Below are 15396 nucleotides of genomic sequence, written 5' to 3' on the forward strand. Positions count from 1 at the left end.
TGTATTGTATGTACAGTAGTTGACAGTAAAAATGAAGACTTTCCTGATGTTTTTACTTTTAGAATGATGTCAATCGGTTGAGTGTTTTCACACAGAGACGCCCACATTTTCTTGGCATTTTGTTAATGGACAGTGCGAGCCTGCGGACTAAAAAAAGATTAGTTTCTGAACACCCTTTCTGACCTTTAAACACGCCTGTGGCAAAGGCATTTAGACTCTCCAGCAAAGGTCCTGATGGGTCTTAAATTCTGATTAAAAAATGCAAAAATTGTCTGCCTCCATTAGATTGCACATAAAAGATGGAAGCAGCTTCCCCGACTCTACCTGTTTTTTTTTGTGTTTTTAGGCCCAGAGTTCAGCATTTGGTCGTTCCCATCCTTTTAAGATGATTTACAAGGGATGGATCTGTTTCGCTGAACTCGAAGACACGATGCACATTTATTAGGAGAACTCACCAGCGAGAGAAATTTGAGGAAGGTAGCATAATTGTCTCATTAAATTTGCAGCCTTCACAAATGTCATTTTTTTGGGGGATCTGAATGTTCTCCAGCCTCTACGGAGACCTTGTAACTAAGTAAGCACACCAAATTTGCTTTCAGCATTGTGGTCAGTGTGGGAAGCATCATCACCGAATCACACCTCATCTAAAATTTCTAAAATTTTAAACCCTATGGATGAGAACTGGTTGACATTTCTGTTTGTAAAGTCGGGCGGTTTAATTTAGGTGCCTATTGGACATTTAGGGTACTGCAGTTTTTGCATTCCCTTTATGTTTTGCCATTTGGTCTCTCTTTGGCAAAGGCTACGGCCCACTGTGGGCGAGTCCTTTCGGGACAATTTGGGATAAACACACAGTGACACAGACTCGAATTTGAACCGTGGAAAACCTTTCGAGCTCAGTTTCTGGATTGGATTTTCATTACAAACCAAGAGAAGCCCTTAAACCTCCACTCTTCAATTCATCCGACTGTACAGCCACAAACAAAGTACTGTATTGTATATTTGTAAATGTAAATAGTTACGCGCCTGCAAACCTTTAACAAAGCTAATATGGTTGATACGTATATAGTTTATTCAGTTTCCAAAAATGACGCATTCACACTTGAGAGGTTTAGTTTGATTAAAATAATCTCCGGTGCGATTGCTCTGTTGCTCTGACGTCTGAATGTCGTCATGAAACAAACTCAATCAATCAATGCAACATGGACCACAGACAGATAAACCTACAGCATCCAGGAGCTGTATTCCTCATCACAGTTCAGCACAAGCATAGCATCTGCTATTTTCTTGCAACACTTTGTGCAGGAAAGGACCTAAAAGTTTACATCTCTGCTGGTAAATACACCGCTGTATACCGTCTACTTGTCACATTCAGCTCGACATGCAGGATTGTTTGGGAAATTTGTAATTTTGCCAACAGAATACATGTCAGAAAAGTCGTCCAACTGGGCTGGGACCGTATCCATTTATAAGTCTTTTATCAGGCATCTGTTGGTTTGATTCGAGAAAAATTGCCAAGATTAACACCAATGTGAACCAGGACTAATTTCCGCTTTGGTCCAGACCAAGGAACCGTACGTCAAGTGCAAACACACCCTGAAAGACAGAAGAGTGATGTGTCTAATGATTGTTTTGCTTTCAAAGTTTGAGACTTATACAATTTAATGTGGCTTTTTGAGGTATATGGACTGTAGCATCTATCAATCTCTGATTTTTACTGCTGGTTCTGCCCTAAATCCATTATATTGCACAAGAAGCCATGTGACAAAAGCATGATTGTTCAATTAAGAGCATATGGGATTCTATCGATAAGGCTTTGATCTAATGAAAACATCTGGACAAACATTTCACAGTTTAATTGATGCTTGATTGACAAAGTGATCGTGACGTCGCCTTTAATAACGGATTGTTCCAATCGGCATCAACACAAATCTATTACTCGGCCAATATGCTCCACGACACCGAGTACCTGATATGTAGAGATGGAAGGAGCTGGCCAACCACAAATCAGGAGGCCATCCTCATGGATGACGAAGCAGGGAAGATTACAAATGGAAATCAAGCAAATTCAAACGACCATCTGCCTCAATTTTTAACAGCAAATTCATAAATGCAGGCCGAAGCTGCCAGTCAACATTGGTATTACACAATCATTCTATGCCACAAGCACAGTTTGAAAAGAAAAAAAGAATAATCCCCACATACATATTAGATCCACATAATTTGCAGACATCGGTGGAAATAATACAAATTTGGGAACTGCCTTATCTAAAATCCAAAAAATTATTAAATGGGAATCTATGATAGATTCCACTTGGGATAAAAATGCCAGAGGGCCAGCTTTTCTTGTTTAAATGCTGCTAATATAGCTTATTTACAATCATCTATTGTATGCAACAGAAATAGCCTGTTTTCACTTAGATTATAAGCTGATATGTTCTGGCCGATCATCAAAGAAGAAGAAGAAGAGAAAACTTAATTAAAAAAGAATGGGAATTCATTAATTGTGCTTTTTAACCCACGAATCCACTCCATTGTTGAAATGGGACAATTTCAAGAGGCACCACTTGAAGTGCTAACATCAGATAATGAGAATCTCTAAAGCTATAACAAGAACTGAAAGTATAAATAGTAAATATAGGTTATTTATATATTTATAAAGTTGATACAATTCCCTTCGAGTCCCATGTCCTGTTTAAAAAATATTTTTTTCACTGTCTAACATCTGACATGAAGGACCTTTGTGTCAAAACGCAAAGCCCTTATGAAGCTCTAAGAGAGTAACGTCTGTTCCAGGGTTGATCCCGGTTACCCCAAAAAATCTGGATGAGACGGAAAGCTTGTGCTAAAAAGCAAAGAGAGTTAACGTAGGGTGGATGCTTTAAAAGAAGACCGAATTTGCTCTTCCGGATCCGGCCGACACCGTGGAAGTCCGATGATGTCTCGTGGTGTGTCTCAGAAACTCTTCCTCACCACAGTCAAACAGTTACCTCGTTCTTACTGGCAGTGCGATACGTGTGGTGGTGGCCCGGAATGTACTGTAGGTGGTCCACCGTGTGTGTTCGTCGGGAAGCAAACGCCTGCCTCTTAGACGTGGGCGCGTGATGGTTGACCATCAGCGTGTTGTACGAGTCGTTAGAGGCACTGGGTTGGGAGTGCATCTTGGTCATCTTATGGCGGTCCATGACTGGGGTGGTTGGAATCAGCATGTCGGCGTGGGACATCGCCCGTGCCATGGCCTTCTCTCGGAACTTATCGCGCCTCATGGCGGGGGACAGCAGCAAAGGATCCTGGGAATGTAGGCGGTCTGCTGAGAGTAGCTGCTCATTTGATAGGTTGCGACTGCTTCCGTATGCCGCAGCTGCCATCGCACCGTATGAGGATAGACCGTAGTCTCCACGTCGTGGCGTCCTGGGAGGAGACAGGACGTGGTCCTGGGACATTGCCCTCTGGACCCGACGGGGACGCTGCCGCTGTTGGTGCTGCTGGTGCTGTTGGTGCTGCTGGTGCTGCTGGTGCTGCTGGTGTTGCTGAGGTTCTGCGTTCAGCTTCACCATGTGGGTCGGTCCCCGGCCACCAAAGTCAGGATGATGATGCTTCCTTGGGTAGTAGTCATCTATGTCCTTATCGCCTGTGGAGTCAGGAAACAAATGTTAACAACAGCATTTTCCTGCCTCGGATCATGTCCTCCATATTCTAACCCTGTCGTTACCATGTTGTTACCACAAGAGAAGTCGTCTATGGACAAGCTAGCTGAGGAAAGACTGAACACATAACTTCATTCAGCTGAAAGGAGGCGTGGGTGTTGGGTTAAAACTGAGCATGAAGTATAAAATCGAGAACCTGAGAAAGCTAGTGGGAACCAAGCTCCCTGAGCACTTAGCTGACACAAATCTTTGCATACCATGACCTTGAGATTCCTGCTGCCTCACAGTGAAAGTGACTCCCAGCTGGCCCAATTTTAACCCTAATTTAGTCAGCCTGAATGGTCTGAAAAAAACTTCCCTCAGTCATAAAGAAATCATATTGACACTGTCATGAGAATCTGTCATCCTCAATCCAGCTGCCTCGCAAAGCAACCCAAAGGTCTTCAGACAGAAAGACAATAAAGGGATAGTTCGCCTCTTTTGACATGAAGCTGTATGACATCCTATTTAAGCAATATTATTTATGACCATTTTCTTACCCCCTGCTGCATCCTGTGAGCAGAGTTCCAGCAGCAGGGGGTAAGAAAATGGTCATAAATGATGTTGCTAATATGGGATGTCATACAGCTTCATGACAAAAGAGACGAACTATCTCTTTAAATCTAGTTGCACTGACTTTAGAGCTGTAAAGTCCTAAAGAGGCACCTGTGATTCTTTCATATGAGAGCCTCAACAGGTTGGTCTGGCAGGGCAGCCAGTGATGTGTTAGTATTTTTATTAAATCAAGAGGCAAGAAGCTCTGACCAAATATAGTCTGATCCAATTGTTTGCTCACCAAAGTGTGAAAAATGGACGCCGATAATCCCTGTGGTAACAAAGGTAGTTACATGTGCTGGGGAGTCCGATAAAAACTGTTCTGATAAACTGGTGCTGTGCCTTCATTAGCGTGCCACAGTCCTGCAAAGGCCCAGTACCAATTAATCCTCTTATTCCAGGAATAAGGTGCTCGTTTCCTCATGAGCATCCAGGAGCAGACGCCTCCAACACACCAGCTGAAGGGCTCGATGACCAATGCATCATCCTATCTATACCAGCCAGATAGAGGGGTCGGGCCACGGGGGTAATTGGGATCATTTCCCAAAGTTTTAACCACAGGCGGCCCAACAGCAGAATTATTTCTACTTGTTTTTTGTTGTGCTTTTCCCTGATAAATATTTCAGCAGAGGGGTTGCTATGAAGTATTATGGATCACAGAATCAAATTTCACCAAGTCCTGGTGAAAAGATTGGGATCGTTTGTTTATTCGGATGCTTCTCTCTGGGAGATCTCACACTTGGTTAATAGAAGGTCAGCTTATTGTCGCCCATAAGGAGGTTTTCACGTCAATCGCTCTGTGCATTCCTAATTAAGGTGGGCCAGCTCTGGCCTGTGGCGATGTGCTCCAGCACTTTTCCCTGCAGAGTTGGTTGAGATGTGACATTATGGAAGAAAATGTCAACCAAACTCAACTAAAGGCTACAGTTGTACAGACAACTGACAAAGCCCGCACTCTCAGAAAATAAAGTACAGAATTGTACCTTTAGGGGTACGATGGCTTGTCACTAGGGCAGTACCCTCAGAAGGTATAGTTTTGTACCCTTGTGGTTTGTACCTTACAGAGACCAATCTTGTATCTCTGGTGGCAATTTTGTTCCCTTATACTGAAGTAGCCTAACACAGACTGTCTATTGTACCCCAGCATGTAGAAAAAAGGTACATATATGTACATTTTACCACTTGAGTACATATATGTACCTTTTGGAGCCTCAAAAGGGTACATATATGTACCTTTAGGTCCAATAATTAACCCTAGGGGGTACATTAGTATAGATTGTACCTCAGGGGACAAAAAATAACTCGTACTGTACCCTTATTTCCGAGAGTGTGTAGCTTCATTAATAGGTCAGAGTAAAATATCCAGGATTGGAGCTTTACTATAAACTCTTATGCAGAGAGAGATCTTAATCCATGGCAGGATCAAACATAAAGGCAGTGTTGAGTTTTCAATGATAAAAACCAATCAGTAGATCAATGAAAGAGCAGATCAGCCAATGTTTCGCACTCTTTCGGGGTGAATTTTCTCAAAATGTGCTGCTTCAAATGCTCTTTTTTTTTTAGTGCATTAGTGCATCCCTTTAGCCTCTGCTGCAATCTGATTTAAATCCTACTTTTTTACGAGCAGACGCATGCCACACAGTTTACTACACACTTTACAACTTTATGAGACAGAAGTGATTTAAGAGCGCTAATGCCTGATCTCATCTCTGCAGCTCTGATGAAACACAGCATTTTACTGTTAACATGACTGCGTGGGGCAGACGGGTCCCAAACATACAGACGAGCTACAGACGCACGAAATCGCTAACAACGGCTAATTAAACTCCAGCTCCCACTCTGTTAGATTGCATTCAGCACAACCACCATATTTACGTGTCAGCTATTGATCAGAGAAGACTGTAATCACGTAATGCACTAACGCTCATGAAACTGCTGGGACATCAATTACAAAGTGATCCTTGGAGTTTTAGAGCAGGAGAGGTGAAATCTAAAAACGTGTGTGGGTTGGGAATGCGGTGTAATTTAGGTTTTTCTTTCTGGGAGGATTAAAGATGGCTTGCATAAGGGTGAAGGGTGTTTTAATCCCTTTTAGGGTGATTAAGGTGAACAACAACAGAGTCTCCTGTTTTCCTTGGAGGGGTTAAGCAGGTTATTTAAAGCAGCGTCCTCAATCTCCGTCTCATTGGTGAAGGACAAAAAGGGGGGGCTCAAAAGTTTCTCTCTCGCACAAACCAATTTAAATTAGCGAATTTTTAAATTGCAAATAAACCATTCTAAATTTGATTTAGTAATCATCAATTCTCAGGACGGTTTAATTAAATTAGCAACTACTTTAATTATATAAGATTTAGGCATGTTTCCAAAGACCTCACTGATGCTTGAGCCCATCATTTTAGTTAGTTTGTTTTAGGGCTGTCAAAATTAACGCGTTAACGCATTTCCGCCCCATTTTACCCACAATTCAATCCCTACCGCCTTCAGTCGTCGTCGCATAAACAGCACGGCTGACACAAGCGACATGAAGGAGTCCAAAGAACCCGTTGGCCCTCTGGATGGACAGTTTGAGTATAAAAAGAACAAAGATGTGGTTTGCTCACGCAGCAGGAAGGACTTTTCCTTTCACCGAAGCACCTCAAGCCTTAAAGGGGAACTCCGGGGCATTTGAAGCGCATTTCCATTGCTAGAGGTTGTCAAATACTGACGGTAGGACACAGACCGGTGCTGTTTGCGCAGCCTGTCATGCTAACCAAATACGTGGTGGCTAAGGGGCAAGAGCTAAACCTTCCACGTAAAACAACAACTTGCACACTGCAGAAACGTCACACCACTTTATAAACCATCTGAAAATAAAGTCACAAGCCTTACCATCAAAACCATATGCATGGTTCTCACATTACTGGCATGGGGACGTTACAAAACAACTTTATAAACAGCATGTCACTTACCTCTTGTCGGTAGGTGCGCGCATGTGAAAGCCCAAAACAGTCAATGGACTATACTCCCATATACAAAACAATTATCTTCTCTAGAAAAACTGCGTTCAAGTATTTAAAACATTACAACATTACAACAATACATGCCCAGTAATATTGCAATATCGAACGCAGGGCTTTAAAGGCGGGGTAGGGGATCTTTTTCTGGAAATTTTTTTTACATACTGCTTGAAATACTCTTCACACCTCCATTGCAACCAATTAATTAAAAGTTTTGACACAAATATGAAAAGTTTTAGTGGCCTCTAGAACGTACAATCTAGGAAAAACACTATCCAATCATACTGAACGGACCGTTCACAATGATTGGATACTGATGCCGTCTATCAAACTGCAATCTGCTCCTCCCTCCCCCTCCTTCCCCCTGTGTGCGTACCCTGCTCCGTGAACGAATTACGCGTCCAGAAGCTTGGCAGGAAGCTAAACTAGAGCCAGCTTGGCTATCACAGCATTATTAAACATATAGTTATCATATACTAAATACTAAATACTAAATATGGCAACGATCGATGCTTGCCGTCAGAACAGAACAGGCAATACCACATTTCAAAAGGGGATACCAGTGTTGGGGAAGATGATACTTAGATAAATTGATTGTGTCGTACAGAATTTCCTTTGTAGTTAATTTATATGTATTAAATAATAGAATAATCAATACAAATTGACACAGAGTAATTCCATAAATTAAAGAAAAAAGGAAAAACGAACATTTACATTTTCCCTTGGAGCCAAGATGTGGCAGCTACCATACCTTGCCATACCCAGTTGACGCCCATGCCTAGGACTGTAGACCGATTAATATTGTTGAGGACACAGATTGATATGAAGGTAGGGAAAATAGCACCAAGCAATTGTGAGGTCTGACTTTTTCCTGGAGAACAATTTTGTGATGCAAATGTATTACTCTTTTGAACACATATTGTTTTGAGAAGCAAAACGCTTTATTTTTTAAACCCCAGCCAACTAGCCGGACTACCTTCATCAACGCCAAAACGAGGCTGGAACTCTGCTCACAGGACGCAGCAGGGGGTAAGAAAATGGTCATAAATGATGTTGCTAATATGGGATGTCATACAGCTTCATGTCAAAAGAGGCGAACTATCCCTTTAACAGTTGCCAAGTCTAAGAGAATGTAGCTTCACGTTAATCTAATTGCTTTTTTTTAAAATCGCCTACTTTTACAATTTCAGGGAAACCTGATAAAATTCCAGGTTGACTAGCTCTCATACATGTTTAGCTGCCTGAGTGTTTATTTAAAATGTTATATAAGTTACAATTTCTTCAGTCATTTGAGACTCGACTTGGACTTGGAAAAAATGACTTGTGAACATGTTTGCGTTCTACAAAGGTCGGCCTTCCTGTCTCAAATTTGAAAAGCTTATTGGTCGTTTGGTGTGACTTGTCCCTGCGATTTACTCTGTGTGGATAAGGTTTAGGCAAGATAAGAGCAAAGCCTTGAGTTGATAAGACAGAAAAAGGCAAAGCACTGACAGAAGATTGTGCCGATGCATGTTTTCACTCACATAACCAGTCTTTCCAGCAGCTTTAAAATGTGTAATGGATTCATTCCTGCAAAACACAATTATCCTGATAGGAGGCAGTTTCCCTGACAAATTACGTTGAATGCTGAACAACTTGGAGTGTTTTTAGAAGGATTAACTGTCAACACATCTGGTACAAACCTGGAGTCAAATCAGCAGCGGGGCAAGCAGCAGATTACTGCTTCCGTTAAAGGAAATCCGTCTAAAAGCAAAAGGTTTCAAATGAAATCCATCTTGCACACCTAAAGTATCCTCCTCTGACAGGAGCAGCTCGACCATTAAAGCAAACACGTTACATGTGTCTTTTATATACTGTGGGTTGCTAAGACAAACTCTCTGCAGGACGCCCGATAACCCGTCTTTATGCTACATTATTCTGTGCCATGGGATTAAAAACAAATGTGGCTTCAGTTAGCGAAGACTGAAGCTTTTCCTCTGGAGCAGCTGGCTACAAGGTTTGCCTCATTAAGACTTGAATTTTCACTGATGGAGGACGTATTCAGAGGCTTTATTTGACGATAAAAAAAGGTATTTGTCAAATACTAGCTCTCTCAGGTTCTCAGCTTTATGCTTCATACTCAGTTTTAACCAACACCCATGCCTGCTCATCTAAGGACACACGAGAAAGTGGAGCATCTGAAGTGTAAGATGATTTTTAGTTGCTGATTGAATCCCCATTAACTTTGAAATTCCAGGGAACAAAACCCCTAGAAATGTGGTAAACATTAACATTAAGCACAATTCAAATTTTTATCAATTAAATCTAAATTTAAGAGAGCAAGAAAGCAAACGTCCCTCCTACGAGGTACAAGAGAAAGAAAGACTATAACTTTTCCAACTCAGCACTGCAGGATGCAAGAACAGCCTCCATAAAAAATATGGATTCATACAGCTGTCACACCAAACACTACATCTAGATACTCACCTATGACCCAGAGAGGCTTTAAAAATGGAGGAAGCTGCAGTTTCACTGCTCTTAGTTTGAAAAAAAAACAGTTAAACTTTAATTGGACTCACTGACTTCGCGCGATGCATTCAAACACTCTCAATCAATATTTGAAAAGTCTAGCTTTCGCTCATTCTTCATGTCCTGTTTGAGAAATAACTGAGTGTCTCTGCAACCGCTTCATTCACGTCTCTCCTGAAGAAGACAATGCATCTCGAGAGACCTCCCGCTTTAATAAAAAATTAAATCAATGAAAGAAAACTGGGATCATCACACAAAACATGCAATCAATCTAAAGAACACGAAGACCTCACACATCACAGTCAATGGGAAATGTCACAGCCAGGATAATGAACTCCACTGTCGCTATGACATTAAAGCACCATTCTGTTGGCATATAGAAGCTATTCTGCTGAAAAAAGGCTCTTAATATGTCATTAAGAGACATTAGCAACATGGCATGGGCCGCAGATGGAGCCAAATTACACACCAATTATATATCAGTTGATGAGCCGGTAGATGAGTCCGTGGAAATGAGTATGGAGGCTTCAAGAGTGTTCTCATGCATTTTAAGAAGTTTATTTCCCTAAAAAGGTGAAAAAGGGAAAGGGGCATCTGCATGATGAGCCACCAAACATCTGCAGATACTCATCATGATGCATGCCTCTGTAATGGACGTTTAGATGTAGCAAGCTTTTAATGCAAGGGGCACGAAAACTGACGTCATTCCCGGTCTTTTTTTCAGGCAAAACACGGCGATGGAGGGCGAATGAAAGACCACCTACTTAATCTGTGGAGTGAGTATTTACTTAAGTCAGGCTTGAGGGCCAGCTCGTAGGAAGGTGGCAGATGGCTCAGGTTCTGGAAGGATCTGGAGAGGGACAGGTCGTAGGGCTCCGTCGCCGAGGTCAGGATGTTGTTCATTCTCTGGGGCCTCTCTACAGGGGACAAGAGAGGAAGTGGTGCACTGCAGTCAGCCCGCATTCAGTCGCAGAGATGGGTTTATGCTAAGAGTCTTTACTTAGGAGAGGACGATTGATGCAGCAGAAATGTGCAAGACTAGAGAGTCTATGACTTCGGTAGTGTTTTACATCCTTTGCTGCTAATCAACTGAAGTGCTCCCACTTGGCATATTTGCTAAAAAAAAAATAGATATCAAGTTAGGGTAATCGATCATGATTGCAGGCAGGGACGCACGTGGGGTAATTTTATTTTTATTTGCCACAAACAGCAAAATGGGCTTGTAATAGCCGTCATACTGGGAATAACTTGTGTGGTTCTGGTTCAGTTTCCCTTAAATGTCCAACAAGTGCAGCAACCAAAGCCATGTTTTTACCTACTTTTATGTGTGATGCAACACTTGTGCGGCTTGTTCCCGGCTCACCGTTGTTTACTACTAAAGAATATCTTTGTATAAACCCAGTGAGATCTTTGCAAGTGTGTGTAATTGGGTTCGGACCCACCACCCAAGCCCTTTATATCCATGGCCAGAGGCATCACCACCAAGCTGGCCTCCAGTGAATATCACTGCTCTGTCTGTCTCCCTGCTTTCTTTCTGTGATTGGATCAGCCTGAATAACAGCCAGGAGGCACCTGTGCATAGCTCCAAAGTGATGTCACCAAGGAAATAAAGACCAGGGCTGTGTTCGACACCGCATACTTCTCCTACTAACTTTTTAGAGTTAGTATGCCCGGATGCATTCTAGATTCGCCGAAATGTTGGGTATGCATCATGAGGTTTCTCATGATGAGGTTACTCACGACGTCACCTTACGTTGCATCTTGGGTAGTTTGAGTATCAAACTATCAGGTAATCATACCGATCGTCATTTCCTGTCAAAACGGCAGTTTCAAGCTAGCTATAACTTCCTGTTTTCAAAACAAAAGCACCAATTGTATCGTAATGGCTTTCCCTATGATAAAAGGCAACGGGTATTTTATTTTGTGAAAATAACCGGAAGTGCGTTGCTCACTGCGGCTAGCTTTAGTAGCGCCGAATTCGTGGGAACAAAATTGTAAATAGCCGGTATTTTGTCAGATTTTCAACACATTGGGGATCTAAACGACTACTTTCTCGCCTGAAAATGTTCACAGAGTTTGGAGCTTAAGCGAAATCAGCTTCAGGCCGGCTGATTTCGGCTCGGGCAGGAGCGAAATGCATTGTGGGTAAACGCTCTGCATACAGTCTGATCGATGAGTATGCAGTATGGAAGTATGCAGTTTTACTACATACTGTATGCAGTATGTAGTATGTGGTTTCAAACACAGCCAAGGTAATACGCGGCGCAATCCTGACAAAATAGTTAGAAACTGTGAAATGTTTCCTCCCTGTAAGACTAAACTCCATGATTTGGGACACTTCTTGTAGCTAAAATCAACACTTCTGAACCAAACACAAGGATCCTAGTGAGGATAGGCTTTGTATTATTGGATTGATTAAGATAAATATAGAGCTAGATACTGTAGGTATGTGAGCACACCACATATTTTGGCATGTAAAACAATGAGAGCAAGTTTTGTTCATAATCTTCGATCGCTCAGCTGTAATACATGTGCTTAATTACCACAACAGCATCGTTTAATTTTCTGTGACATGCTCGTATATTTTCTGCAGGTTATTAATGAAAAAATACTGTACAAACACAATTAATATACTTCTCAACCCCCAACGGAGGTTGGAGCTGGTGGCTGTAATGAGATAAATGAATGTATTGATCGGCACCAAACAGAGATTACAAAGTGTCCAGCTGTAATCCATTATCTTTAAGTGGTTTTCCTTTGGAGAGTCATGAGTCTCTATGAGTCCTCCCATCTTATTGACCTGTTCCCATTCTATCTCACACCTGTGCCCTTCCTCATCCTTTTCCCATTTCCCTCCCAGTAATTTTACAGTAATGACCTAAAGTGTGAAGTCACAGATGCTAGCAGCATAGCTTCCCTTCATAAGGATGAAGTGAGGAGCTTTGAGTGGTGTTGCTGCTTATGTGTGTTGAACGGACTCAGCTGAGGTGGTTTTGGCTTTATTAGGATGCCCCCTGGGTACCTTCTGGGTATCAAGATAGAGCCAGAATTTGGTGGGAAGGGTTACAAATCCTCTGGCAAACTGGAAAGCAGTGGTGGGGAAAAGAGTGTCTAGAATTACCCTGTTGTCACCGTACTCCAACCTCAGATATGCAGAAGTTAACGGATGGATTGATAGATTTCTGCAAATTCTTGGCTTTAAAGAGATGACAAGAGATCTGCCTCCGACATTTTCATCCGTGTGAGTGTTAAAGACCATAATGTTCACTTTTTTGAAGACCACCCCAACAATCCAGGACTAACTATTGGCTTGTTTTGGTTTGTTGTAAATACCAACAGCCCAGCGCCACCAAACGTTTGGATGCACTTACCCATTTTTTTTTAGAATGAGAAGGTGTGTTCAAACATTTGACTTGAACTAAATACAGAAATGGGAAAGTATGTACGAATGGGGCAGCAAGATACATTGGGCCTCATGCAAAAACCGTTCGTACGCACAGATTTGTTCTTAAGTCGTGCGTACGAGTGATTTAAGAGAATTTGCGCATTCACCAATTTTTTCGTATTTTACGTTTTCTTTCAGGTACGAACAGAACAGAGTGATCCAGACCTGTCGTTGGAGTTTCATAAAATAGTCCGCTGTTACTCCAATCAAGTTTGTACATCAAATTCCCATACACCGCTGTCCAACAAGTACAAATTTAGAGGGACTTTCATGCCTTGGCTGGACTGCCAATCATAATCGGAGCAATAGACTGCACACATATAGGCATCAAAGCACCCGTGCCGCTGTCGTGGAGTGCACTGACCTGAAGGCCAGGTGGGTGCGTCTCGATAAAGCGGGGGGACAAACTGCTCTATAGCCCAGAGAAGGCATGCCAGATTTGCACAATACTGCCATGAATGAGGGTCTCCTACTACCTGAACCAGCCCAGGCAGACCAGAAGGTGTGGTGCCAGAAGACCCCCCTCATGGACCACCCCATCAAAGAGGCATCACACTGGAAAAAATCTAAATCTTACCAAGTATATTTTTCTCATTGAGTATCTCATTACACTTAATATAAGACACAATTGCCTAACAAGTACCATTTCAGACAGATATAGGGACTTATTTTAATACGATACATCTTGAATATCTTGAAATGAAAAAGTCTTGCAAACATCTTGCGTTAAGATATATTTCACACGAAACAAGCTTTTTTTTCATTTGAAAAAGCTAATTTCAAGATCACTTTTAACTCAAAAGTCCTAAATATCACATTTTATTTGAAGAAATCTTGACAAGCTGATTTTCACTAGTTCCATTGGCAGATTTTTTTTGCTTATTTCAAGAAAAAACATCTTGTATGTGTTGTTTTTTTACTTATTTTTGGAGGGGCATTTTTTTTTAAAGCCATTTTCATATCAAACCATTTGTTTTTTATTTCGGTGACATTACGAACTACAGGTGACACTGAATTAACAGCACTCGTAATAACTTCTCATTTCTTGGCTTTAGCAGGTCCCGTAATTCCACTGCTGACTCTGCTAAAAATGACAGATTTTCCTTTTTGGATCTCTGAAAGCAGAACTTCAGTCTCAGAGCCGCTAAAGTTGTTCTTTTTGCGCCTTGATGCCGTTTTCATGACTCAACACTTCCTGGCACAGGAGCGAGGAAGCACAGTCTTATATGGTATAATTTAGGGCGTGGAGTATGCAAATCTACTATCCTCGTGCACTTAAATACGTGAATGCGATGAATACGATGAATGCACGTGTGGCATTCATCATTTACGCAGGTCGTTTACAAACTTTTTCCGAAGTTACGAGCGTTTGTTGAATCTGACGTGGCGAATACGAAAAAAGTAAGAGAAATTTAGAATAAAAATAAGAAAATGTTGTTGCATGAGGCCCAATGAGAGTGATGAGAATGTCTACATCTAGACATTTTTAAATCCAAGTTAAAAACATTTCTTTTCTCATGTTTCCATGCATGAAATCTGCACGATATCTTTGAATTTATCTGGACTGTGGCTTGTTTTTAGGTTCATTTAAATTATTTTATTTGTTTCTCTTTATGTTCTTTTATGTATTTTTAATGCTTCTTCCACTCCCTGCTGCAATGCTTTTATTTTATGTGAAGCACTTTGAATTGTTTTGTACATGAAATGTGCTCTACAAATAAATTTGATTTGATTTGATCTATGTTGAAATGTTTGAGTGTTTTGGTTCAGAAATGATGACATAAAGCACCAACTTTTTATTCTACAAATCGGTTAACCAGTTGCAGCACCAAGAAAGCAGGCTAATCTGTCTCCACTGCAGCTACGAGTCATCTGTCAGCTACTCTGAAACAGCTCAAGCTCACTGCTGACTGCCTTGGACGCTTCAGTTCAGGATATCAGGGTATGACACCATTAAGGCTCCCCGCACTGTGAGGAGCTCCTGTGGCTTCGGTATTTGGGACGCCCCAGTCATGGGTCAGAGAGCGCCGCGGGTGGGAAGGGCTGGGATATGAACAGGGACTCTGGTGCTGCATTTAAAAATAGGCCTGAGCGACTGCTGCAGCAAGGAGGACAGAGAAAGACAAGGAACATATGGTGTAAAAAGGGAGACGCTTGGCGAGGCAGAGACTGCGTGCACGTGTGGTTTTGTGGTGAAAAAGAGCCG

General features: G+C 41.8%; 1 protein-coding gene across 1 annotated transcript in view; it reads right to left on the reverse strand.

The window, feature by feature from the left end:
• Positions 1-334: 334 nt before the first annotated feature.
• Positions 335-15396, reverse strand: part of LOC142371776 (shisa family member 6) — a 110759-nt gene continuing 95697 nt past the window's right edge. Inside the window, exons 8-9 of the mRNA XM_075454511.1 lie at positions 10510-10662; positions 335-3631 (exon numbers count right to left, since the gene is read on the reverse strand). Of these exons, the coding sequence (XP_075310626.1) occupies positions 2979-3631; positions 10510-10662 (806 nt within the window). The 3' untranslated portion in view covers positions 335-2978. The remainder of the gene's footprint in view (positions 3632-10509; positions 10663-15396) is intronic.

The sequence above is a fragment of the Odontesthes bonariensis genome, chromosome 21 (genome assembly GCF_027942865.1).
Source record: "Odontesthes bonariensis isolate fOdoBon6 chromosome 21, fOdoBon6.hap1, whole genome shotgun sequence".
Classification (NCBI taxonomy): domain Eukaryota; kingdom Metazoa; phylum Chordata; class Actinopteri; order Atheriniformes; family Atherinopsidae; genus Odontesthes; species Odontesthes bonariensis.